Genomic DNA, 27,649 nt, shown 5'->3' with positions numbered 1-27,649 from the left:
AACAATTGAGGGGTAACATCTTATTGAAGTTTTAATTTGTGTTTCATTTATTGTTGACAACACTGAATATCTTTTCTCAGACCCTCTGGCCATTTATATGTTTTCTTTGGGAGAAAGTCTGTTCAGGTGTGTGGTGCTTATTTTCCTAATGAGTTTTATGAATCCTGTATATGTTTTGCATACCTCATTATCGTGCATATGGCTTATGAATATTCTCTTTATTCTATAGGCTGCTGTTTTGCTTTGTTGATTGTTTTTATTTACTGTAAAAATATTTTAGTTAACTTTTTTTCTTGTTCTATTGCCTATGTTCCTAGTTTCCTAAGAACTATTTGTTTTATCGTGAAAAAAATATTGATGTTTTGTCAAATATATATTCTGCTTCTGTTCAAATGGTCATGTTTTATGTCTTTTATTTGGTAAATATGGTATGTTACATCATTTCATTTGTGCGTGGTGAGATTTTCTTGTATCTCAAAGATAAATTCCACGTGATCATGGCAAACTTCATTGTGTCTTATGGTTTGGATGTGAAATCTCCCCGACAGATTCATGTGTTTAATCACTTAGTCCCTAACCAATGGTACTATTTGGAAAGGAATCCTTAGAAGGTGGGGCCTCACTGGAGGAAGTGAGCCACTGGGGGGAGAGTAAACCTTAAAGGCTTTATAGCCCATCTCCATTCCCAGTTAACACTCTGCTTCCTGAGTGGGGATACAGAGTCACCAGCCAGCCTCCTGTTCCTACCACCATGCCTTACATGCCTGCAGCCTCTCCTTGCCAGGATGGACTATAGCCCTGTGTTTGAATAAGGCTGACCCCTGTAGGCTCACAGATTTGAATGCTCAGTCATTAGAGAGTGACATTACTTGACAGAGATTAGGAGGTGTGGCCTTGTTGGAGGAAGTGTGTCACTGGGGGTGGGGGTGGGCGGCGGAATGGGCTTTAGGGTTTCAAATGCTCTAGCCAGGCCCAGTGACTCTCTCTTCCTTCTACCTGCCAATCTGGATGCAGAACTCTCTGTTCCCTCTCCAGCACCATGTCTGCCTGCATACCCGTGCCTCCCACCATGAAGATAATGGACTAACCCTCTGAAACTGTAAGCCAGCCCCAATTAAATGTTTTCCTTTATAGGAGTTGCTGTGGTCATGGTGTCTGCCTCATCACAGTAATAGAACACTAAATAAGACCAGCCCCGCCCCCGGAAAAATAAACCAAAATGAAGTTTCTCCCTTAAATTACTTTTGTGAAGGTATCTTATCACAGCACTGAGAAAGCAGCTAAGACACAGTCTGATATTGGGAAATGGGGATTTGCTTTGACGAACTTGCTCATGTGGTTTTTAGGCTTCTGGGATTGGCTTGTGGGAGGAATTTGGAATACTTTGGAATTCTGAATTACAAAATACCTTCCATACTCTTTTAAAAAAAAAAAAAAAGAGCTTAATGGGCCCCTCTGCTGGGGGATTCAATGCTGGAAGAAACACAGGTAGTAGAGGCCTGGGTCACAAGGTTTGCCAAAGAACAAGGACTCTTAGATCCGAGCTAGGGTCACCTTGAATAATATTTTGACCAAATGTCTGGCTTCTTTCTCCTGCTTCATGAGAACTTGTATGAATCTGTTTGGCAGAGGGAAGGTGTGTGAGCAAGCTTAGAAATCCAGACAAGGAGACTATTGACAAGGCAGCTGTAACTTGCTGCTAAGAAGATTAGCACCATTAAGGAGGTATGACCAGCTGCCTTGTCTTCTCCACCCAAGATGGAGTGTATTTGAATTGTGAGCCAGAACAAGCCCTTTCTCCTGTAAGTCGCTTTTGTCAGAACACTGGATCACAAGAGGAAAAGTAACTAAGGTACTGTGCTACTGTTTTGTTGTGGATTACTTTTGCTTGTAAACTCCTTGTGGATATTGGCACGTAATTTTCCGTTATGTTAGTGTCCTCATTCTAGTTTTGGTATAGAGGTAATGTTAGCCTTTAAAATAAGTTAGGAAGTACTTTCTCCTCTTTAATCTTTTTAAGGAGTGTTTGAGAAGGACTGGTTCAAGTTAGTCTTTAAATATTTGGTTGATGGTCGTGAAGCTATCAAGTCCTAGGCTTTTCATGGATAGAAATCCATATTCTTTAATTACTGACTCAATCTCCTTACTCATTTTATTTACCCAGCCATGGTAGACTATATATATATATGATCCTAAGAATGTATTCCTTTTTTTTCTTAGGTAATTCAGTTGATTGATGCATGATCATTTTTAGTAATTTCTTACTTTCCTTTGTGTTCCTGTGGTATCAGTTTTCCTGTTTCCCTTTTCATCTCTCTGGTATAGCTACCTGTTTATCAATTTTATCTTTGCAAAATATCCTTCACAGATTTATTTTCTATCATTCACTTATTTTTTTTTTCCTCTTATTTCTGTTCCGATCATGGTTAGATCGTCTTTCTGCCTCTTTAGGACTTTCTGTGTTCTTTTTATATTTCCATGAGGTATAACAGCAAGTTGTTTAAGGTTTTTTGTTGTTGTTGTTGTTGTTGTTTTGTCTCTTTAAACCCCAGCGGTTACCCCTACAAATTCCCTTCCTAGAACTGTTTTTTCAACAGCTTAAGTTTGGATTGTTACACTTCCACTCCGATCTATCTTCAGATACTCTTCATGTTTCCTTTTGGTAACCACCCATTGCTTGGTCAGGTGAATGTTACATAATTTCCATCTGTCTGTGCATTTTCCATCTTTGGCTTTCTTCTTGTTATAATTCTCTAGCATCATACAGTTCTGGTTGGAAAGGGCAGTTGATGTGATTTTATTCTTAAATTTAAGGCTGGTTTTGTGCTCCAGCGTGTCTATCCTGAATATGTCTCCTGTGTGCTTTGTATTCTGCTCTGTGTGTGTGTTGAGCTTTAAAGTATAATTTAAGTGCAATGTTTTCCTATTGGTTTCCATCCAGATGACCTGTCCATTTCTAAAAGCGGGTATTAAAAACTCCTGCTATTATTGTATTATTCTTCATTTCTTCTTTCAGATCTGTGAATATATGCTTTGTATATTTAGATGCTTTATTGCTGTATGAACTTTTTTTTACAATTATGTTAGCCTATTGATAAATTTATCTTTATTATTAGATATTGACCCTCTTTGTCTCTTGATGCAGTCTCTTACTTAAAATCTTTTTTTAAAAAAAATCACTCAATCAGACTGTGAATTTTGATTGGTGAATTTAGCCCATTTACATTTAAAGTAAATATTGGTAAATTAGAACTTAATATTGCTATTTTAAATTATTTTCCAGATCCTCTTTCTATTCACCACCTCTCTTTTCTTTCCCTATGATTTGACAATTTTCTATAGTGGTATGTTTTTATAGCTTTGCATTTGTTATGAGGTTTACATGAAATGTCTTAAAGTTATACTTGTCTTTTGACAACTGAGAATTTAAATTCAATAAAAGCTCTGTACCCACTATCTTCAAGTGTGTGTTTTGATGTCACAGTTTACCTGCTTTTGTATTTATTAGTATATTATCTTAACTATACTTAGTCTTAATACTTTTTTTGTCTTTAAGACATGTTTGTAAATAATTTACCTATCACTGTGATAGTATTAGAATGCTGTAAATTTGATATGCAATTATTGATACCAATGACTTTTATATGGTTTTGATATTATTAAACAACATCATTTTCCTTTAGCTCAAGGAGTGACTTATCATTTCTTGTAAGATAGTTCTAGGGATAATGAACTCTCTTCGCTTTTGTTCATCTTGAAAAGTCATTATTTCTCTCATTTGTAAAAGATTTGCCAGGTAAAGTATTCTTTGTTGACAGGGGTTATTGTTGTTATTTTATTTTTATTGCTTTTAGTATATCACATTATTTTCTCCTGGACTGTAAGTGTTTTTTAAAGTACTTTACATTTTTTCTTTTTATCTCTGTGTGTGTTTTGCCTGCAAGTATGTCATTGTACCACATGCATGTTTATTGCCCATAGAGGCCAGAGGAGAGCACTGATTCCCCTGGAACAGAAATTACATGTGGGCAACGAGAATGACTCTTTCAGTCTTCAGTATCTGCCTGAGCATCTGCAGAAAGCTCAGCTACCTTTTGTAGAGTTTTGGGAATGGCTTCAGAAGTGAAATACCTTCTCTGTGTGGGTTTAGGAGAAACACTATGTCGCCATGTTTACTGTCAAGTATGTGTCTCCAGGTGTGAAAGGAAGAATACGGTGTTCTGGTTCAGGAATTTGGGGTTTACGATATCAGCAATACGTGGTCCTTGGTTGTACAAGGGATACGGTAGCAGAAGGGCACCTCGGTATCCTTATGGTAGCTATGACAAGGATCTGGCCCAGGAATGCACATGATGACAAGGACTGGGGTACGTGCAACTGTGGATGTATGGATAGGGCACTCTACATGCACACAGGTATAGGCATAAGGCTGGTTGGTAACGTGTACATATCCTATTATAAACACCGGCTTTGTTTATCCATTTGGGTCATGGGAGACGGACAGAGATTAGACCAATTGTCTGTATATATGTAACAGTAGGGCTTAAGCTGGCGGTATGAATGCAAGCAGATGCAGGAACTAGCTGTAAATGCAAACATGCTGGTGGTGCAAGTGATGAGGTGATGCAGCCGGGGCTGGCTGTGTACGTTTGTGTAGCTACAAGGCTTGACTGTGAGCACGTGAGCCAATGGGCATCAGTGACCACCTGCAGCTAGAGGCATCAGATCTTACAATGCTCCTGTTTATAGTTATGGGGGCCAGCTGTAGGAGTGAACATGACTGTGGAGTTTCGTGATGGGAGGTAGGGCTGGCAAGCATGCGCATGATTTCACAAGATAGATGCAGACACATGTTTAGCTGAGAGACCTGATAATTAAGAGTTGAGACTAGCTGATCATATGTCACGGTCAGCCTATGCTTGCAGTGTGTACACAGGTCATTTGTTTATGACTCCCTGGCTATACTAGTTAGGTGCCCCTGGAGGAGGAAGCTAGGTTATTTCCTGGAGAGAGCAAGAAGAGGAACAGTGGTTCAAACACCTGGAGACTGAAAAAGTGAAAAACTATGAGCTCCTTAGTGCTTAAAAAAAAAAAAAAAAAAAAAAAAAAAGGACAGAATCTACTTCTACTGTGCTATTGTTGGCTTCCTATGTCGTCAGTGGTGCTGTGACCCACCAGGCCAGACACAGCAGACGGCGTGACAATGAAAGCTACAGGGCTGTGCCGTAGTGACCAAGAGGGAGGGAACGGTACCCAGCAAAGGCTGCTGTGTCCTCTGAAGAGCAGGCCACTGGAGACCACGGTGATTTTGCACAGGGCCGACATTGAGAAACTCTGACCATTTAATTTGGTCCTTGATATTGCCTGACTTCTTGGCTATGTTGGCCTTGCTGGTGATGGGTGAAGGTGAAGCTGAAGTAAGTGCTTTGGAACCGGGGAAGCTGGTTGTTCAGTGCACTCTACCTTTTTTTTTTCCTATGAGAGGCATTGTGAGCCCGGGAATGCCCTCTCTGTGCTGGGCACTGCCAGTCTATGAGATGGGACGAGGAAGGTAAGATGAAACTCATGTTCTCAGCCAACTTTTGTGTACTTATTCTCAATGTTTCTTTCATTGTAACTTTTTCCCTTGAGATATGTTTTTTTTTTAGTCCCCCACTTTTCTTTTTAAAAACACACATATCCCAGCCCCACACTGTAATTCCAGCATGGAGAGGCAAGGCAGGAAGGTGAGCCCCAGCTCTCCTGCCTCCCTCATGCATCTCTTGGCACCTGTCTGCAGCTCAGGTCTCTGGAGTTGAAGGCATCCTCTCAAGGAGCTTTGCATGGACATTTCTGAGTTATGTGTCGGACTCAGCGCTGAACACTTGTTATATGTCCCCTCACGAGTCCTACACTAGTACTTTCAAAGAGCTTTGTTCTTGCGCTTTGAGGCTCAGGGGAGTTCGGAAACCTACGTCAGGTCACACAGTGAGAGGGCAATGACTTTGGATACACATCAGATAAGCCTAAGCTCCCTTCTCTTAACTCCAGAGAAGAGCCAGGCAAACTCACAGAAGCCCAACTCTAGGGTGGCAGGATTCCCAAGGCCCTGAGGGATCAGTGTTTCCTGCCTGTGTGAAGCCGGGTGACAGTGATTCGCTGTGGGTACACATGCTGTGCCTGTTACATTGAGATTCGATTTACTATTATATGGTTGGTGCATTCATATGTTGTCTTGTAACTTCTTAATTTGACCCCGAGCTTTCCTAGAGCAGCTGTTTTTATTTATGTATGGCTGGATACTTGTTCCTTGCTGGAGGAACGAACTGGTACCTCCTTCTCTGCCTCCATGGTGATCTTACTCCACAGTATGTTTAAGACCCTAAACTCCCATCTGTTCCTTCATTTATTATCAAGGAAGGGCTCTGCAGTGGCAAGCCCCAAGTGCCAACAGTATGACGATGTATTAGGAAGCTCTTCCTGCTTTGGGGCTCCTCTTGTCGAATGAAAATAGGGACTCAGATTCTGTTTATCTCAGAGAGGCTGGCGTAGAGCCAGAAACTGCAGCCTGTATAACACCTGACCCAGATCTAGAACTTTCCAAGACGGTGGTAAAAACCTCCCTCCATCGTTAGGTCATCTCAGCCCTGATTTCATGGACAGTGACTAAAGCAAACATCTAATGACTGTAGATTACTTAGCACTGCCTTTGTGGTGAGTGCTCTGAGCACGCCATTGTCCATGGTTTCAGAACCTGAGAGTGAGTTTGGAGCTGACACTGCCAAGGCTTCACATGGAAGGAGGTCCAGGGTTATAGGTGAAAGGGGTTGGGCCTGTAGGTACAGGAGGTCAGCTAGCATCTCCACCCTTCCTGCTGCTGTGTCTTCTCCTTTCTTCCCATAAGCAAAGGGCCTGGTGCATAGAACTAGGAGCATCTACTTAGCTGTAGTAGAGAACCTTGTGGCCAAGGGAGAGGCCTGAGAGTCAGCAGCAGTTTCCATGATATGCTCATCAGCAAAGACCTTCAAGGAGCTGAGAAGGTTGCCATGGAAGTGATGGATAAGGGCCCACTGGGAAGCTCATTAGGCTGGGAGCTGCCTAGGTCCTGTCTTAGTTACTTGGATAGCCACTTTTGCAAACCTCTCTGGTTTGGGCTCCCACATTCCCTAGGAGTATTAACTCTCTTCACCATCTTACATTGTAAACCAAAGTTGGAGGCAGAGGCCTGACAAAGGCCCATAACTCACTTTTAATGAGACAGCCAGGGAAATAAATTGGCATATGTTAGTGGAATGGCTCATCAAGGTGAGTAATTATCTTCATGACTAGGGCAGTTTACCCTCAGATGGAAGAATTTGCATCTCATCTTACCCTGAGAGCTCTTGAAAACAAGGACCAGGAGGCCAAGTGGAACTTGACCACTAATCACAGACGTCTTCACTCAGCTGTCTTGCTATTTACCATGCACTTGTCACGCCCCACATTCCCAAGCTTTTGTGGGGACAGATTGAAAAACTGATGACAAGGGGATAAAAACTCAGAGGAGAAAAACACAACAGTTCTTTTGTAATTTATGGTGTGTATGTGTTTGTGTGTAGTGTGTGTGTATGTGTGTGTGTGTGTTTGTGTGTGTGTGTGTGTGTGTGTGTGTGTGTGTGTGTGTGTGTGAGAGAGAGAGAGAGAGAGAGAGAGAGAGAGAGTGTGTGTGTGTGTGTGTGTGTGTGTGTGTGTGTGTGTAGTGGGTATCAGCCAGCCTTTCATAGTGCTTGGTTTGCTGGAAAGGCTAGGAGAGAGTGATTCTACAAATAGAACTTCTCTTCACTGTAGTATTCCCATCCTTTGTTTCCTGTGCACCAGTGCACCAGTCTCCTGCCCTGCACAATGAGTAATTAACAATGTCCAGACAGGTAGCTTTTCATCCTATGTCATTAAGCATTCTGTCACAACAACTGGACAGATCATCTGGGAAGCTACTTGAAAGTGAGGGTGAAGGTGTTCTCTTGCTTTCTGGACCCTATAGTTGTTCTGAGGATTCAGAAGATTATACCACAAAGCCATCTTCCCTCTGGTCGCAATATTATGAAGCATTCCTGATGACTTGGGTACAAGTGGCTAATTTGTTTCTCACTGTATATGTTGGCTAGCAGGATTCTCCAATCTAATTTGCATTCTAACTCCAATTCCCAGCATGCTTTATACATAATTTTACTCTTCATGTCCCCTTGATACTCTCCCTCCCTCCTCCTCCCTCCTCTTTCTCTCTTTCCTCACTTCCTGTTTGGTAAGATCCATGGGGGTAGGCTTGTGTCTATCTTGAGTTCTATTCTAGCTCTACTCTGAATCCATCACTAAATCTAACACTCGGTTACAGATGCCTCGGGTCTTGTAACCTTTGCACTCTTCTGTGATACCCAAAGGTTATCTGAAACAAGCTTGGTGATAATATAGAGACACCCACACAACTGCAGTGAGCAATGGACTAAGCAGATAGTACCACTTCATTATGATCAAGATATAGTCCAAGAGTACTAGGTTGACTGGGCTTCTGGCCATGTGTACACTATACTAAGAGTCATGTTAATGGTGATGGGAAATACCCAGATGGTTTTATGGGACCATTTTCAGTTCAACTCAAGCTGGGAGGAAGGCTCTATTACAGTTGAAATTCTCCAAGGGCAAGTTGGCAAGAGTTTTAAAGATTTCTTAACAAAGTTATGGTTGGAAGGTGCTTTAAAATTCCCAATTCTGTTAGTATCTCTTTGCCTGGAGCAGAAGTAAGTTGTTGTGGCAGTGACTGGGGAGGGACTCAGAGCTGAAAGTACTGAAAGGAATCCAGATGTGGCCAAGGTGATGATAAGGCACACACCCAGGTGATAATTAAGTAATTTTTCCAGAAAACCATGTTTGAATGCTTTGCATTCAAATATATAAGATTATGAAATCTCCAGACCTTGGGAGCAAGGGCAGTGAGTTTGTTTCCCTGCCTGTACCGGGTCTTCTCAGGAAACTTACCATTTCTGTCAATGGCAAAAGGCACATCCGTTGTGACAATTTCATAGTTGCAAATCTGGCTGTACTGGGGGGAGCAGTCCTCGTCAATGGCTTCTACTTGCAGGATGCTGTCGTAGATCTTGCCCTCTGTGACGATGGCCTTGTAGGCTGGCTCTTTGAAGGTGGGAGCAAACTCATTGACATCCTTCACCTGGATGTGGACCACAGCCCTGGATCACAAATCAGAAAGAAGAAAGGATGGTAAAGAAGGGAGCACACCATATGTTGTGGGGCACTGATCCAGCCCAGGCGGTGCGAGTGAGATGGCCTTGGGACTCTCGGGGCAGTTGTCAGCTGAGCCCTCTGTCTTCCTTCTCTCTGGGAGTCAACCCAGGCAACCTGCTGTTGCCTTGATGCTGAGCAAGTTGGCTCTAGAGAATGCTCCCCATTTCTGCTATTCCCTATCACCCACTTCACGTTATACATCCCCCCTCTATCTTCTCCCCTTTCCCTTAATCTATTCACTCATTCTTCCACACAGTAAGAAGCCAGCCACGCTCCCTTTGTGTTATCCTCCGAGCCAAACCCCATAAAGGAGAGAAGAGAGTTGACTCAAGGTGAGACACGTGGGACAGAGAGAAACAAAGAGCAGAAATGCAGAGGAAAATTTACACTGGATCTGAGGAAAGGGGTGAGCATAAGGAAGCTATGCTTTCACCTGGTCCTGAAGCTGGCCTAAGAGTCTCTCCCCAGGAAGAAAAGCAGGCACAGTATCCCCAAGGGAAAAAATCAGCTTATGCAAAAGCTCTGGGTGGGGGGACTTAACCTCATGTTGGCCACATCTGGGTCTTTTTCAAATAGGACCAGTCATAACATGAGTGCCCCGCCGCCCCCAGTCACCACCACCACAGCCCACTTTCTGCTCCTAGGCCAAGAGATGCTAATAGAATCTCAATTTTTAAACCACCCTCCAACCATCCCTCTGGTGTGACCTGCAGGTGGACATATTTAAAGAACAGTTTGTGAATAGACTAGATGGAGGTGGGTGGCCCAGGACAGAAGAGGGAGACAGGGAGCTCACTTGTGTGACTTCTTCCAGGCTGCCTCCCGGGGCCCCGCCCCACAGTCGTAGGCCTGGATGATGAAGGTGTACTCCTTCTGCAGCTCACAGTCGATGGGGCTCTTGGCCCGGAGCCGGCCCTCTCCCGACGTCTTATTGAGTACCACGGCCTCAAAGGGCAGCTCCTGCCCGTGGATCTTGAATGCACAGATTTCCCCTGCAGAGGAAGAGAATGGTGAGGGTGAGTGCTGAGAGTCTGACAGGCTGAAGACAGTGAGTGAGTGCCTCCGCTGAGCCAGATCCACAGGCCCAAAACTCAGAAGGCTCAACTAGTTCTTGGCCTCTGGAGACTAGACCTACACGCTCATTTTATGGAGAACAAATGGGAAGTGTTTCATGCACTGGGGGTGCCACTCAGCAGGTGCTTGTGTAGTCTTTGTATGGGGAGGGATTTTTTTTTCCCAGTTGCTTAGTCTTCCTGACAGACTTGCTATTGTCTTTTGCCCTGTCTGGGACTAAGGAACTTGCTAACAGACAAGAGACAAAGGACTGTTGATGGAACGAGTCAAAAGCCAAAGCTCTGTCCAGTCTACTGTCTAGTGACAACATTGTCTGTGCTTGAAAGTATGTTGCATTGGGCTGGCAACATTGGCAGGACCAGGAGATGGCCAGGGCCTTTATTCCTCTTATGCATGAAGGTTGCTTTTCTGATTCCTTCACCCTGGTTTACACATAGCACAACTGTTGCAGCTGAATCCCCCTCCCTTCCCTCAGCTTCCATTATGTCTCTCTACTCCCGCCACTGACAGTGGGAGCAGGCAATTTCCTCTTTTGAAACAGTGGGAGTGAGTCTCTGTGAGTTCAAGACTCCCCATGGAGCTTGAACAGCTAACTTCTTAAAGAGCAGAACATGTTGTGAAATTAATGCATTTTTGCCCCTTCCGCTGGGTTAATGTTTATTATAGCTGTTTCTCTGCATTAAAATAATAAGGGCACAAAAATATTCTCTTTTCCCTCTATTTGTGAATATTTATCTCTTGAACTCTGACTATAAAGCAAGTCCTATAGTAAATGTTTTGAAATGTGCTGAAATTTTGAGACATGTCCTTTTGTGGTATAGAGAGAGCACTTGTAGACTTCAGGCAGTGATGCTCAGCTGTCCAAAGGCTACTTGTAGTACAGATGGGTGTGCTAGCACTCGGAGATGGGCAGGAAAGCCCACCTGTAGGCTACTGAAGTACGGAGCAAGATATCTGGGTTCAAATTCTAAATGTGCTATACACAAAGTGATAGGTTTACGCCAAGTGATAGCACTTCTCTGGGTTTTAGGTGTGATGTCAGTAAAGTGGCCCAGGAGATGAAGTTAGGGAGAAGGCCGTCTACTCTGAGACACCTCAGCTTTTGTCTGACATTGCTTTGGCAATACTGCCCGGACCAGTGAGAGGTACATGAACTGCATGGGACATGCCTGGGAGAGTTTGTTGTCAGGGTGACAGAGGCACCAGTTTGTCTCACCCTCACCCAGACCCTGTTCAGATGTTGATAGGAGCTGACAATTCAAGGCCAGGGAACACTGGGATTGATTGCACACGGCTTTGGGCCATGATCTTTGTTTCTAGGCAATCCTTCCTATTTCACCTTCATAGCCAACCTACCCGGCAGCTATGCTATTCCAGTTTATACAAATCATTACCGTTCCTTTGTTGTTGACACTGGGTCTTCCCATTTAGTCCAGGACAGTCTGGCTCTCACAATCCTCCTACCTAAGCATCCTAAATGCTAAGATTATAGGTCTTTATGACTCAGATTTATACAGATTAGAGAAAGGAGGGTGAAGGAGAAGAGGAGGAGGAAAATCCTGAAGGTGCTTGTTCAATGCCACTTGAGCATTGAACCCAGGGGTGGCTGATTTGTAAACCCACATATGTTCTACTCTACCACTCCATCTCCAAAGGACCCCAAGATGTCTGACGAGCCCCCCCTCCACCCCAGGAATGCCTCTGCAAATGACTCATATTCAGACTCTAATTCAAGTGTGACTGAGCTGAGTCCCCCACTTTCCACTTTGGAAGCATGCCCTGATCTCTCACTAACAATGTTTTCTAAGATGTTCAATCAATACCAATTTTACCTGTGGGCTTTTGCTTTTCTTATTATTTCTCTGATCTTTGATTTCATTATGAACATTCCACTTTCACTACCTCCCTTTCTGGCTGTTTTCAAATAGAGATATACATTAGTGAATAAAACGGGTTGCGGGCTAGGTTATAACAGGAATCCAGGCTCCCTTTGGCTACTGCTACCCAAGGTTCACTGGGCATCTCAGCATTGCCCATTCTGATAAAGGTATCACTGTAGCCTTTACGACATAAGAATAGGTTTTAACTGATCCTTTAGTTTAACTCCTGCTCCGAATTAGCTAATGAACCCCATGATTCTGTCCCAAGATCAGTACTGCTGTGACAGTGTTACCAGTGTACTCAAACTGGTTCTGGAGGATTCTCTTGAGTGCCCAACCACCACCATGATTATAAGGCTAATCAGACCATTTCATTCTGAAGAGCCAAGTTAAGCCTAAAATAGATGAGGGTAATTTTCTGCTGGAAACATCTGATCACAACCAAAGTAGTTCACAAGACTCAGCAATCCTTAAGAAGAAAAAAGGGAGGAGGGAGGGAAAGGACACAGAGGAGATCCAGGGGAAGACGAGAGAAGTGAGCTTTTGGGTCACATAGCTCCATCTTGCGTAGCTCAAAGTAATTCAGTGGAAGTAGCAATTTAGAAGGCCAACTGTTATGGTTTGGCTATGATATGACCCTCACCCAAGACCCATACATTGAAGGCTGGATTCCCTATGCAGCAATGGTCAGAGGTGTGGCCTTGGGAGGCGGTTGAATCATAAGGGTGTTAACGTGATGGATGGATTGATGATCCATTGATAAGTTCATAACTGAACGGGCTGTTGGACTCTAGCTATACAAAGTAGGTCCGCAGAAGCATACACGTGAATACTTATGCTCCCATTGCACAAACATTTTCTTGCTGGATAATACATCAATTCATGTCATAAATATTTATTAGGAACTAAGTGCCGGGCATCAGGGAAACAGTGATGAACACAACCAGCCCTGGCTGTGGTCCACACACTACTACTTGCAGTCCAAGAACACAGGCATCCAGAACGCCACATCTCTAGATAAGAAATGGGAAGTGCCACACACACACACTGAAGAAGTGATGTAGAGTCCACATCTGGAGAGGCATGCAGGATATGCTTGACTAAGGATGCGAAATCTGTGCTGAGGCTACAGGAGCAGAAAGGAGATGCCCAAGCCACTGGAACAATATCTTGTTGCAGGCTGAGGGGACAATATGCCTTGAGGACCTTCAGTAGGAAGGGACTAGGTGAGTCCAACACTTCATGGTCCAGTGTGGCAGGAATAGAAACTACTAGAGTACAGTCAGCTTCTTGGGTGTGTGAGGTGAGAGTCACACAGGGTCCTTGGTTAGAAAGGCACCAAGTGCCAGTTAAATATTTGTGTTTAGAACTGGTGCTACTGAGGCTGCGGTACTTAAGGACCTGAATTTAAATCCCTGGCACCCATGTTAAAAATAAAATAAAAGGCAAAACAACAGGCATGTCTGTTCATACCTGTTAACTACAGCATTAAGGAGTGTAGGCCGAGTTCGAAGGCTTCTGGCTCTATGAGAGAGACCCTGCTTCCGGGTAATAAACCAGAGAAACAGAGAACGATAGAGGAACTCCATCCATGTCCTGCTCTGGCCTCCATATGCTCACACACAGGCACATGGGGTGCATGCACCACACACACATACATCAAGCACACAAACTGGCGCTACTTAACAGAAAAAGGGGTTTTTAAATTTTCTATAGTTAGAAGTATATCAAATAGAAAAATTAATATACCATAAGCTGAAAGAAAGACAAAGGCAGGAGAACAATCCAGGATGGAGTTTTGGAATGAAGATCCTTAAACCATCTTTCAGAATCAGTATCTGATAAGCTAGGTCACTTTGGTCTAGAGTCTGTAGCTAATAAAGGTTTTCTTTCTGTGGGAGGATGATGCACTTCAAAGGAAAAAAGTCTGGACTGAATGGTTTCTGGATAAAAAAAAATCACTATCAAAAATCTTGATTTTCAACATGCTTTGAAAGGGAGTTGGCATGGCAGAAATAGTGTATATGACACACCCAGGTTAGTGTGTGCACCAGGTTGGCTCAGGGACCTGAGCTCTCTGAGCCTCTGGGTGCCATTCCTTACCTGGGGTGGGAGGAAACTCAGGTAGATGGAGAAAGTAGATGGACTCAGCTTAATCACCCCCAAAGGCCTGAGCAGAAAGGGCAGTTACAGAGCCTAGGTGGGCTGTGCTAACTCCCAGCCTCTGGGCTTCTGTCTGTAGCACGCAGTTAGACGTTCCTCAGACTCAGCAGGAACGGGTATATCTGTCTGGTCAGCTCAGTCAGAAGTTTCTGAGGAAAATGCCTTTAAATTCATTTTCTTTATCTTTTTAAAGATTTACTCTGTGTGTATGAGTCTTCTGCCTGCACGCATGTATGCATGACACCCATGGAGGTCGTAAGAGGGCATCTGATCCCCTGGAGCAAGAATTACGGATGATGATGTTGACCCATCATGCGAGCCCTGGGAATCGAACTTGGTCCTGTGCAAGCACAAGCGCTCTAAGCTGCTGAGCCACCTCTCCAGCCCTTTAAATTGGTTTTCAAAGGATATTTTTGAAGCACAATTCTCACACTTGAATAATAGATTGTGTTGATTCCACCTTTCAGATGAGGAAACTGAGTCTGGGAGAGGTCAAAGGGCTCATCGGGGGTCACTTTGGCAATAAGGATCAAAAGGTACACCTGTGCATTTAGTCCCAGCACCTGTCAACACCATGGCGCTCAGCACACTGCCACTAGGATGCTCTAGCAAAGTGCTTCTCTTGAGCAGTCTATTGAGATCTCAAGGTTCTTTCTAGGGCTTTACAAGGGTGTGGTGGCCAGCCCATTAACACTAAGATGGTATCCGACTTTCACTGCGCTGGGCTTTGTACTGTTGATGTAAAAGCAATGGTGAATAAAAATCTAGAAGGCTGAGTAGTGGCTGCATTTTTACCACAGGATCCTCATAGTTTAAAAAAATTAAACTAATCATTCAGTATCAGTGGAGAATGACTTTAGTTCCTCGGTGAGAGGTATCAATGTTATAGAACTCTTTAGTCTAAATCCTTGGGTTTGTATTTTCTTCTTGTTACTGTTGTTTTGAGAGAGGGTCTCCATTATCTTGCCCAGGTTAAGCTCAGACTTTGTGATTCTCCTACCTCAGCCTTCTGAGGGCTGACATTGTAAGCACTTATCACCACACCCAGCTGCCTTCCTGGCTTTTAGTGTGACAAAGTTGGAAGTGCAGTTAACCCCCCAACCCCAAGGCACAGCAGGTGTGTTGTCTGGGAATGTGTGAAGAAAGTTAGTTGAGAGCTAAGCAGAGACTTTCCTGAGCATCATTTTTTACTTGAAAGAGTGATGGGCAGGCACACTGGGTCCATCCACACTTGCATGTGTGTCAGGTGTTCCTGAAAAAAATGCCTCTCAAAAAGAGACATGAAAGTGTTTGTTGCTGGAGTTACAATTTGAGCTTTTGGTTTTTGAAAACTGGTGCCTGCTGTAGTTAAACAATCTTGGGCAGTGATAAGGAATGGGACTTTTTGGTACCTTATGATGAAAGGTTTCCAATTTTGAAAGATCCCATTCAACAGGATACATGATACTTAGTAAATGACCAAAGTGTCACATGGTTATATATGGTAAAAATTCAAAGTACAAGACAAATCAATGACTTTTAGTATAACAGTGTACCCTGGGCAAGTTCTTTTTAGAAACCCAACTCTCAAACTGATCACTTTAGAAGGCGAAGCCTTTGGGAGCTAAATGCTCTACTTGTGTCTTCAGCCCTTGCATAAGATTGAGGGGAAACACCTATAAACTGATCCCTGGCTTTGCCCTTAGGACTAAGGATTAGCGCCTTTATAGACATGCTCTGGGCAGACAGCCTGCCTCTTCTATCATGGGAATTTAGAGTGATAAGGCGCCACTTAAAAAGAAGTAGTCCCTGGGCAGACAGTGAGTCTTTCAGCATCTTGATCTTAGATTTCCCAGCCTCCATAGCAGTGAGAAATAAATTTTGGCTGTTTTTAAAATTCCAGTCGGGGCTATTTTGTTGTAGCATCCTGCATGGACGAAGACACATTACATGATAAGTGTATTAGTTTAATTTCACTTTCTGCATTTATCTCTTAAAAAACTACTATAGGATCTCAGATGTATATAAACAAGAATGTCTACAATTTTCAGAAAAGATTATCAAAGTGTTTTCCTCTTTCTAATTGTCATATTTTCTTTACATATTCCAGCCTAAATAACTTAATAATGTACATGGAAGGCAGAACCAGCTTTAAGGCTTTTGATATACTTCTATTAAGCTAGCCATCAGACAGATTGCAAAAACATTGGCAATGCTATTTGTTATAAAATTGCTTTGGAAAATATATTTGTCAAATCATGTTACTTATGCCAGCATGCAATGAGTTTATTATTGCTATTTTAAATAAATGACTATGCATCTGAAAGTGTCTCAGATTTTTGTTTCTAATTGAATAAATATTGATGGATGACCCACATAAAGAACAGCGCTTGAAAGCACTTACTGGTGTTTGAGAACATAAAGAGGTCACGAGAACAAAATTCTTGGGAGCTGCTGTTTTTACCACATTTCATGGGGGGCATACCCTGTTCCTGGTGTACAACTATGACCCCAAGCCCTGCAGAGAACTCACAGACTCAGTTTGCATCTCACAAGTGGGTTACTGGCAGAAGTGTCCAGGCAGAGTTTTTTTTATCCATACAGAAGAAGAGGGATGAGGGAACATCATTTCTGCTTCCCGTGGATGTGAGAGCCAGACAGACCGGGCTGGACCCTTAGCTCTGTGGAAGACTGTCTTTGCTGCCTCTCTGCCTGCTTCCCCATCCCTAGCATGAGGTTCTACTAATGGCAGTAACCTCTTGAGTTGTTGGAGGGTTAGGTGATTTGATATATGCAAAGCGTTTTATGTCTAGCCCGGAGTAAGTGTCCCTATATTGCTTTCTGTGACCTCTGTCATTCTATTAAAAAAAAAGGTCACAGGATTCTGGCAAAGTCCCTCTTCCTACTTGAGAACCAAAGAGAGTGAATGGGCAGATTGTTTAGCCACCAGAAATGATTCCAGTGTATGTCGAACGTGCCATCAAAACAACCTGGTGAGTTCCAGCATCTAGCACTAATTGGCTGCTGCTCATACATCCCGCCCCCTCCCCACCCCAGAATGTCTCTAGCCAATGACAGTGCCTTGGAATTTACATACTATCAGTACTGTGCCATAGGGGAGCTCTGAGTGTGGGAATGGAATGGACTTGCTTGACCGGTTTGACTGGGTGGGGTTTGCTAACAGCCTTTTTGGATAAAGTCAGGGGTGCTGAGTATGCTACCCTGAGCAGGTCATTCCTGTATCTCCAAGATCCATTTTATCCTAACGGCTATACTGTCCCCTCAAGAACCTGTAGAGCAAGCCCAAGGACAGTCTACTTAGAGCGGACATCTGCTCAGGTCTGTGCTTCCCGGAGAGGAAAAGACAGACCTTTGGGAACCACTTCTCCAGACTAGGGAGGTCCCTTTACAGTTTGACAGTTTCCATCAGCTCTACACTCTGACCGCCCTTAGTACCCACGTGACAGTCAGTTAGCAATGGCCACACAGTCCAAGGGTTGAGTACAGGCTTTTGAGTGCCCCGTCCACCTCTATGTAGAGTCATTTGCAGTCACTGTAAGTCTAATGCAACAGAACATGACAAATGCTAATTACGTCCCGGGGTGATCATGCTCAGAATATTAAATGAGAGCTGAACTTGGAAATAAGTTTAGACTCAAACGAGTTGACTTTAAGCCCTCCTACTCCGGATTAAAAATGTATAATCAACCGCCAGTAGAAAATTAAGGGAAAGGTATTTGCGATTGTCACTGTTGGGGGGGTGGGGGCCTCCCAGATCTTGGAGTTCAGACAGATCAGGTACTGAGTCCTTTCTCTGTTTTCCCTAGCTGTAGGAGCTTGGGTGTTTCTGATGTTTTTTCTTTCGTTTCAGACGGGGAGTATCAACGATGCCCAATCGTGACAGTACCACGTGGCCGCCATGGCGCCCTCCACCCTGTATGCAGCTGGGGGAAGTATGAAGGTCACTCAGCATTTTATTATGATTACAGCAAAGCCTGCCTTCTGGCCTACAAGCACTTAGATGCATATTGTCACCTTGCCTCGATTCCCAATAGAAGCCAGAGTGGCGGCTGGCTCTCATGGCTTATAGCTTTCTGTTCTCTGCTTAGTACTAAGCAAAGCAAGGGCACATCCTTTAATTTGAAAAGCCATGTTCCTGAAGTTTTGTACTGACATCAACTCCACACCCTCTCTTTTTTTTTCCTGAAGCCTCACATAGCACAGCTATACGCTTCTGAGAAACTGAAGACAAGGCATTTTTTCCTTTCCTTGGCAGTGTCTGTTGAAAAAAAAAATAGATGCAACAGCTTATATATACACGCTGGAGATGTGGACAGGTCTCACAGCCCAGAGAGCCATTATTAGGTCAAACAAAACCTGAGCAGAGGCTGAGAAGTCCTTTGGTCGGCCTCCTGCCCAGTGTGTCTGCATTTGAAGGGCTTCCAGGACAAAAGCATACTGTACATATTCTTACAGGAAAATGTCCCTGGGGGGGGGGGGGGGAAACAATACAGCAGGACAGAATGAATGCTAATTTTTTTTTTTTTTTTAGAGATCATGGGTGCTCACATTTATGGGGCAGAGGCTTTGGAATGTGGTGGGAAGAGCCTGAATTTTTATTCATTGACCTGCCTGGCTGGAGATACGAGGCTTGGAAGAAATCAAAGTCAGCCCCATCTCTGTAGACAGAAGAGGCAGGCAAGTAAGCAAAAGTTCCCTGCAGTGCCAACTGCCAATGCTCTGAGCTCTGGAATCAGCACCCTTCCTTCCTTCCTTCCTTCCTTCCTTCCTTCCTTCCTTCCTTCCTTCCTTTTTTCCCTCCCTCCCTCCCTCATCCTCCCTCCCTCTTTCCTTCTTTCCTTTTCCAGAGCCCTGAGAATACAGGTAACTATGAATGCATGTCTTTTCAAATACTCCCAGACTTGGTTGTCTTGTGCCGTGAAGCTCCCTCAGAGGATGCTGTGGCTGCAGAAAAGGAGTTTTGGCCTGAACAGCTTTGTGGACACACAATCCTGCCCTATGACCATGGGTAGGAGGACTCTGTGTCGTGCTCCGGGGCTTCTGTTCCAAGGCGTCGCTGAGGCAAGCAAGCCTAGGCTTGAAATTTGGCTATCCACTTGCCATCTTTAGAACAACAGAATCCTGCTGACTCTCACTTCCCCATCTGTGTAATGGAAATAAAATTGCCTTTCTCCTTGAAAAACCACATTATCATTTAAACTCTTGGTTTTTGTTTTGTTTTGTTTTGTTTAAACTAAGAACTAGTGAGTAATGGCAGGATTCATCTCCAGTTTGACCATGTGCTCTTACTCATGTCGCAGGTGTGCTGTCTCTCTGGGATGTCAAGTATCTGCCAGTACAGTCACTATCATAGTGCACAGACAATAGAAAAATCAAAGAAATCACACCGAAAGGGATAGTAACTGAGTCTGTAATGGTTACAAGTTTAATATCTGCCAAAGGATTTTAAAACCCAAGTATCTAAAAAAAAAAGTGTACTCTCTGGGCCCAATTACAAAATTGGGAAAAATGTGGTTTTCATTGTCAAGCTGGAGTGGGATTGTGTTGAGTAAAGTTGGGGGGAGGGTCTTGCTGCAACAATTTTATTCAATCTGCTCACAGCATGTGGTCATCGGTTAAGCCAGACTGAAGCAGAGGCTGTGGTCTAAGAGTCTATCTCTTTCAATTCTCATTTCCCATTTAGGGACGTTAGTAATGGATGCCTAGATGCCTTGGAGGGTGGAAAGTTACATTCAAATATAAATTCAAGTTCCTTGGTAGGTATTGGATTTTATCTTCATACACTCTGGAGTAGTGTCTCTGCCCTGCCCCCGAGAGAGAACTGCAGCAGTTGCAGAGGCTCCCAGAAGCCCAGGACTCTGACCTTGCCTTCCAGAGGCTGATAACGGGGCTTTAGAAGCAGAAGTTAAACATAAAACCGGATCACTAGAGGTGTTTGGGGACAAGAAGCACCTGTAAGATCTCAAGATACCAGGGCTGACAATTGCAGAGGAAGACTTAGAATACAGACAGGGCTGTTCAGAATTGTGCTGAGAAGTCAAATCATTTTCTTTTAAGATCATTTTTTAAAATTTTAGTTTATGAGTATGTATGTTTTTCCAACATGTAAGCTGTGTACCAGAAATGTGCAGTGTCCAAGAAGGCCAGAAGGGGGCATCATAGCCACTGGACTGGAGTTACAGATGGTTGTGTGCTGCCATGTGGGTGCTGGGAATTGAACACAGGTCCTCTGGAAGAGCAGTCAGTGTTCTTAATCCTGGGCCATCCCTCTAGTCCCAAGAAGCCAAACCTTTAAGATCTCATTCTTTTTATATTGCCTGGTCTGCAATATCTTGCAATCTCAGAAAGGCCCAAGAGACATTCCTCAAGAGATACATGGTGAACACTCTGTGTCTGACTTCCGAGGTGTGGATGTCACTCCCCTCACATGGCTCTTGACACTTGAGAGGTGCCTAGTCTGATTAGGAAACTAGACTTTTGCACTTTATTATGTCATTTTTAAAGTTTAAAATTAAAAGCAGATACTTGTTGGAACCCCTAAGTGATTAACTTTTTGAGAAACAAATTATACAAAATCAAAATGCCAATCAAGAAGTTCTGATTAAAATTTAGTGTCCAAATTGGGATATTTTATAAGAATAAGGACTTGTAACATGAATACTCCTACTAAGGTTGCATGTTTGTAATTCCAGCACCCGGGAGGCTCAGTCAGGAGGCTCACCTGTTGAGGGCTAGCCTGAGACACGCAGTGAGTTCCTATCTCAGTGGAATTAAGTGAGATGAAATGAAGTGTTTGTACAACAATAGCAACTTTTATGAGTTCAATAATATGTCTTATTCAAATCAATTCACCTGTGTCTTAGCCATTAGTGTGAGAAAACACTATGACGACAACTGTTCAATGATAATAAATAAAGTGTTAAAATTAACTTTCCTCACCAGTCTTTCTTTTGAAGCCTCATATTCCTAGTGGCCCACTTCTTCCAGTAAGTCCTTTCCAAATAGTTCTGCCTGCTGGGTATTCAAATACTTAAAGGAGTCATTCTCATTCAAAGCACCATGCCCTGCTTCTTCTTCTTCATTTTTTAACCTGTGTGATATACTTACTAGAAAATATAGAGTTATGTGTGTGACTTGGGTCAGAATTTGGTTGGGCAGCTCTACAATACACAGTTAATAGCTCATACCATCAAAGGCCAATTTCCCCATAGAAATAAATGAAATTCAGAGAGAATGCATCGTACAATAACTATAAGTTATTCTTCTTATGTTGATTGTTAGTCTCCTGGCATTATTCATTGCATTGAGGATAACTCTGCCTCTTAAAATAATGGCCCATTTGACCTTCTTCAGAGGGAGAAATCTCACTGAACGGCAGCTCCCAAAGTGCCCATTGACAGGCCTGGAATTAGCACTGCCTCTTTATGACTGTTTGCATAGGACTGTTACAGGATAAAATAATATTTTTAAAACTTTAATAACACTGACGATTAAAGTAACAGCTTATTGGTCACTTGTAGGCATTGGATGTCTGTGTGGAGAAATGGCTTTTACTGCTCTCAGCTAAAGTGAAACTGTTTTAGCCGGAGAAGTCTAGTTTACGATTCACACAGGGTCATCAGAATTGAAGCTATATTTCTCTCTAAATAAATTATAAAACCAATAAATTTAATGCTGTTACACTAGAATTGGTTTACTGATAAAATAAATACTTTTGCAGATCAAGTAATATTCTGGCAATATTTTGATTGGCCCATTTCTAACTGAACAACAGGTTCATTATAAACTGTCATATGCATTGCTTTGTTAACTGATAGAAGGACAGACGCTAATGAGGGATCGATCTGTGGAATTTCGTGTGACGTGGATGACTAAAGTAACGCGTGGACCATTTCCCCACAACACCATAAACCTGCAAAAACTGTCTAACATGGCGGGAAAGGCTGAGCCTTGGACCCAGTTTCGGCTCTAGTATTTTCTCTCTTGGCTGCCATGGGTTTACATGCCTTGCACTGAGACTGCTGGCATTGATTCCTATGGATTTAGCCTTCCTTCTCTTTTGTGCCGGGAGACTTTGTACTCAAGTTTTTAAAAGAAGACAACAAAAAGTGTGTTTCTACCATAAAGGGAAAGCAGTAAGTCCTTGTTCTAATTTGGCCCTTGGCTCCGAGGCAGCCCACACCAGGTGGCGAGCAGGACCATAGCTCTGAGAGGAAACCTGTTGTCTGTCTGCCTTGGAAAAAATGGGATGCCTAGGGGGATGGAAGAGAAAACCTAGGAAAGGGAGACACCCTTCCCACCCCCTTGCTGCCCCCACCACCTCCACCAGGCTGTGGCTGATGCTGGCACTTGGAAATTTTGCAGGTGGGAGGCAGACTTCAGGCCCCGGGAAGTGGATTGAGCTGACTCCATGACAGGCAGAAGAACGCTGCCAGTCTGAGTTTAGCTGAGTTAGTGGATTGCTGGATGAAAACAGCAACAAATTTGGAAGAAATGAGACAATCCACAATATTTCACACATCACATTTAAAATATAGAAATATGAAATATGGAAGCTGGGAAACAGGGCCCTTTCATAACGAGAGAGATGGCAGAGACCGTATTTGAATTCTTAATCCATGACATTAAATAGATTCTTGTGAGTATGCTTAAAATCATGAAGCACTGTTGGACAGCATTAAAAGGAGAAACAGATAATTCCACACTCATAATCAGAGAACTTTAGCACTACCCTTTCAGTAATTAATAGGACGGATCCAAACACCATTAAAGTCACAGATGATTAATTAAGACCCTCAGCTATGCTGTCCTGCCTAATATGTACTAATAGAGGGCTACACTCAATGGCAGAAGGCACGTCCATGTCAACCTCTCATGACTGAGACCATATGCCGGCTCATGAAACGAACCCTACAGTTTACAAGGCTGGAAAAATGCGGAACATATTCTCTCTGAGCACAACGCAAATAAATCCGGCCATCCACACTTAACCATAGGTAATCTAGAGAAACTTCAGATATTTGGAAACTACGCAATGTGACTCTGAATGCACAGATCAAAAGCAAAATGAAAGAGAAACTAGAAATTAAGTAGATCTGAATGTGATATATGCACCATGTATCAAAGCGTATGGGGTGTCATTAAATCAGCATTTGGAGAAAAATGTATAGCTCCAACCCTTGTTATAAAGTACAATCTGGCGGCTGGAGAGAAGGCTCAGGGTTCAGAGTGCTGGCTGCTCTTGCAGAGGACTCAAGTTCAGTCGTCAGCACCCACGTGGCAGCTCCCAGTTCCCTGCCACTCCAGTCCCGGGGGCTTCGGTGCACCTCTTTTGACTTCCACGGGCTCCTGCATGCACCCAGTGCACACGTAAATACTCAGGAGCCCTCACATATATACACAAATAAGCAAGTCACTATTTTAAAATAAAAAATTGACACGCTAAAATAAAGAAGCCAGAAAAAGAGAGAGAGAATCACAAGATTTTTTTAAAACTATGATTGTATGTACGCCAAGTATATCTTCCAAGCCTGAAGTGAACCTAGGTCTTTGAACATGCTAGGCACTGAGCTGTAGCCTCAGCCCTCCTTTTTTTATGTGTCATTTTGAGACAGTCTTGCTAAGTTGCTCAGGCTGGCCTTGAACTCACTCTGAAGCCCAATTCAGTGAGAATTTTCAATCCTTCCACCTCAGCTTTAGATCTAGCTGGAACAACATGCCTGTACCACCACCGTTCAGCGCCCTAGATGGCTCAGCGATGGATTCTATGGTGTATTCAAAGAGGCAATAACCAATGGTGCACAATTTGCTTCTATAAAATAAACCAGACGTGGCACCAGTAGAGGAAGACGCTCAGAGTTCTGCCTGCCACCACAGCACACAGCATGGGTGGGTGGAAGACACCCTGGGGCCAGGCCATGTGGCCCACTTGCAGTGGGAGCCACTACAGTGTACATGTATGTGGTGGACAGATGGGAGAGAAAGAAGCAGAACCGTTTGAGCGTTATGAAGAGAGGTGGAACTGGGGGTGCGAGGGTGGAGAGGAACAGCCTACTGTGAGTAGCCTGTCCTGGCACTTGAGGCCATGCTGCTGCTAAAGGCCATGCCTGAGTTTGTGGCCACGCAGCAGCAGGGGTCCGTATTGATGTCTGTGGCTCATATTACCACTAAAAATCATGCGGACACCCCTGGTCTGGGCTGCCATTTTAGACTATGTTGATGTCCAAGGACTGTCACCAGCTGCAGCACTGGGGGAGAGTGGCCCCTGCACCTTGCCTGGGAAGCATAATAGAGCTGACCCTGGTGGCAGCGGTCTGGGTGAGCTGGCCCGAAGGTATGAGCAGGGAAGAGCGGGCCCTGCCACTAGCCTGCCATGGAGTGTCATGAGCGCTGGTGAGATCGCCTCTCACCCTCACCGCCACCTGAGGCTGTAGGGCGAGCTAGCCCCTCGCCAGCTGCAGCACTTGGGAGAGTGGGCTGTTCATCTTCACTGGGCAGCCCAGTAGAGCTGGCTGCTGTGACATGGGGGCTGGGAAGCTGGCCTGAGAGCATGAGAGCATGAGAGTAGGAGAACTGGCTGACTCTGCCCCTTGCTGGCTGTAGCCTACGGTGAGTCAGCCAGGGCAGTGTTGGAGAATTCATCTTGGTGGTATACAGGTACAGGAGAGCTGGCAGGTTGACCAGGCCCAGAGCTGGGCACTGAGCCGGCCCACCTCACCATCTACCCCATCTGTAAGCTGCTAGAGCACATGAAGGGGCTCGTCTTGCACACCCAAGGCTTCAGGGTCTCCATGACACAGGACAATAACAGGACATCCAAGAGGAGTCCCAGTGAGGATCCAGTATTGGTTGTGTAGTAGAAGCCAGAGTCCTCAAGCCTGACCAATGGCTTATTGCAATGAACATTTACAAGTAAAGACGTGTGGACACACTGTGGCACATTATAGCTCCTATGCTGAGATTTTATTTTTTTTATGTTTTGTTTTGCTTATTTTTTAAGTTTTGTTTTTTATTTTCTTTTGTGGGGGGAGGTACAAGGACAGAGGGTGGATATGAAGGGACGAGAAGATGAGTGATATTGGGGTACGTGATCTGAAACTCACAAAGAATCAATAAAAAGTTTAAAAAAAAACCAACTAAGCAAAACAGAAAGTACTTCTTTCCAACACACACACATACACACAAACACACACAGTCACACACACAAACACACATACAAACATACACACACACACACACACATACACACACACACACACACACACACACACACACACACACACACACACGTGTCTAATCTTCAATTAATCTTAGAAGTCAAAAATTAAATTTCTACTTCCCTGGCTTTAGAGTCCACAAAGGCCTTTATAGCCATATGATAATAATTGCTACAGTAATCTAGGGCCCAGAGCAGGTCCCTGTGCTTGGTTTTCTCTCTACACCTTCTCCTCTCACAGACCCAGAGGCAGAAACTAACCTCTGCTGCTACTCAGCAGGGAAGAGGCAGACCCGACCCAAGGCACTTCCACAGCAGCAGCAGCAGCAGCAGCAGCCAGATTTACGCCCCTCCATCAAAGCCCTGTGCCATCATCCATCAACAGAAACATTCAAGTCACAATGGCATTTTGCTGCTAAAAGTGAGCCTAATTTGCTCATTTTCATTATTTAGAGGCAGTTAATTAAAAAGCCCAGCAGATATTTATTTTGCTCCCTCCTGTCGCTCCCGCACTGTTCACTGCCTGGCTTTCACACTATTACCGTTTTATGGCCTGATGGGGCCTAAAGTGGCTTTCTTATGGCCATGTTTCCCATCACTTTAATTCCAAGCAAGGCACTAAAGCCTGTACAGTTCCAGAGGCTGGGGGAGGCGGCAGCAGCGCTGCCGATGTCTTTACAGAAGAACAGACACCCTTGCCATGGGGGTTGGATTCTTTCCCTGCCACAGGGAAAAGATACTCTCCCTTCTGGGTGTGAGAACCAGCTTTCAGTGGATAAGTTATCTCTTTCTCTCTCTTTCCCATTTATCTATCAATCTATATCTATCATCTATTTATTTATTTTGAGAAAAAGATCTCTCTAAGTAGCCCTTGCTGTCCTGGAACTTGCTATGTAGACCAGGCTGGTCTCAAACTCAGATATCCACCTGCCTCTGCCTATCAAGTACCTGAAAGTGCCTGGCTAAACTGGGTAAGATTTGGAAATTAAGAAAAAAACAAAAACAAAAACAAAAAACAAAACAAAAACAAAACAAGCTGTCTTTAGCACTTTATCAGTGAACAGGAGGCCATGGAAGTCCAAGGCTTGCAAAAAGTGTAAGATGTCATTAAGCAGTTGTTAAAGCCACCAACAACCCTTTGTTGCCAAAACCCATGAGGTATCCTACCTGCTCTTGGTCAAGCAACAAAAAAATTCTTTTTGTCTCTATCTGAAGAATCCCTCCAAAAGCTTGAGACCTCAGTGTAAGAATAGTCTCCTCCAAAGAGCCTGCCCAGGGTTCTTAAGCTGAGATGGGCACTGCTAAAGGAAACCCCCTAAAAACCAGGGCTATAAGACAGACTCCGTCAAGGCTTCACCAAATCTGATGCCCATGAAATTCCGCAAAGCGGCTAATACCCACCAAGGGCCCTGGAGTCTGAAGGTTAGAAAACAGGTGATCTGACTTATGTCCCACCCTGCAGTTTAGAAAAGCATTTTGTCTAGAGAAGCAGTTTGTGGGGCCTGCTTACTCTCAGCTGCAAAAACAAGGCTCTATACTGTAAGTTCTTCCGTATGCTGCGTTGCTGGGTTTGCAGGTGCCACCTCTCCAACCAGTACCAGTCTGCTCTCACTGTCTGAGGTCGGACTGTATTCTTAGTCTTTCAGCCGCTCCCCACCCTGCCCCCATCCTTTTGTGCCTTATTTATTTCTATGGTCACCTCTTTGGGTATCCCCAGGCCCCATCCTTACTTTTCCTTTCCTGTGTTGCCTATTGTCACCTGCATCTGTCGGCTGTTCTTTTCTTTAGGATTTTCTGAGGCTAGAACTTGTACTTACTCATCTCTCTGACTTTTCTGCATAGCTTAGGGAAAGACCTAACTTAACCCCAAATGCCCCCAGAAACCACACCTCAATGTAGGCAGAGGGAGCTTGGCATCGTGGCTAAGACAGGAGTTAATGAAATCAAAATGTCTCAGCTCCATCAAATCATTACTAAGTGTGACCTTGGCCAAAGAAACTTCATTCCAGCCTCCATCTTGCCCCCCCCCCCTATAAGATGGAAGCATACAGGGTCTGCCATA

At 44.0% G+C, this 27,649-nt stretch overlaps 1 protein-coding gene across 2 annotated transcripts in view; it reads right to left on the bottom strand.

The window, feature by feature from the left end:
* Window positions 1-27,649, bottom strand: part of CLSTN2 (calsyntenin 2) — a 591,071-nt gene that overhangs the window by 132,960 nt on the left and 430,462 nt on the right. For both annotated transcript variants that reach the window (XM_084751748.1, XM_084751747.1), the window contains exons 3-4: window positions 10,052-10,247; window positions 8,992-9,200 (exon numbers count right to left, since the gene is read on the bottom strand). In XM_084751748.1, coding sequence (XP_084607874.1) covers window positions 8,992-9,200; window positions 10,052-10,247 — 405 coding nt within the window. The remainder of the gene's footprint in view (window positions 1-8,991; window positions 9,201-10,051; window positions 10,248-27,649) is intronic.

This window comes from Acomys minous (genome assembly GCF_964271855.1).
Source record: "Acomys minous genome assembly, chromosome: 13".
Classification (NCBI taxonomy): domain Eukaryota; kingdom Metazoa; phylum Chordata; class Mammalia; order Rodentia; family Muridae; genus Acomys; species Acomys minous.
This window is presented reverse-complemented; position numbering and strand designations above follow the sequence as displayed.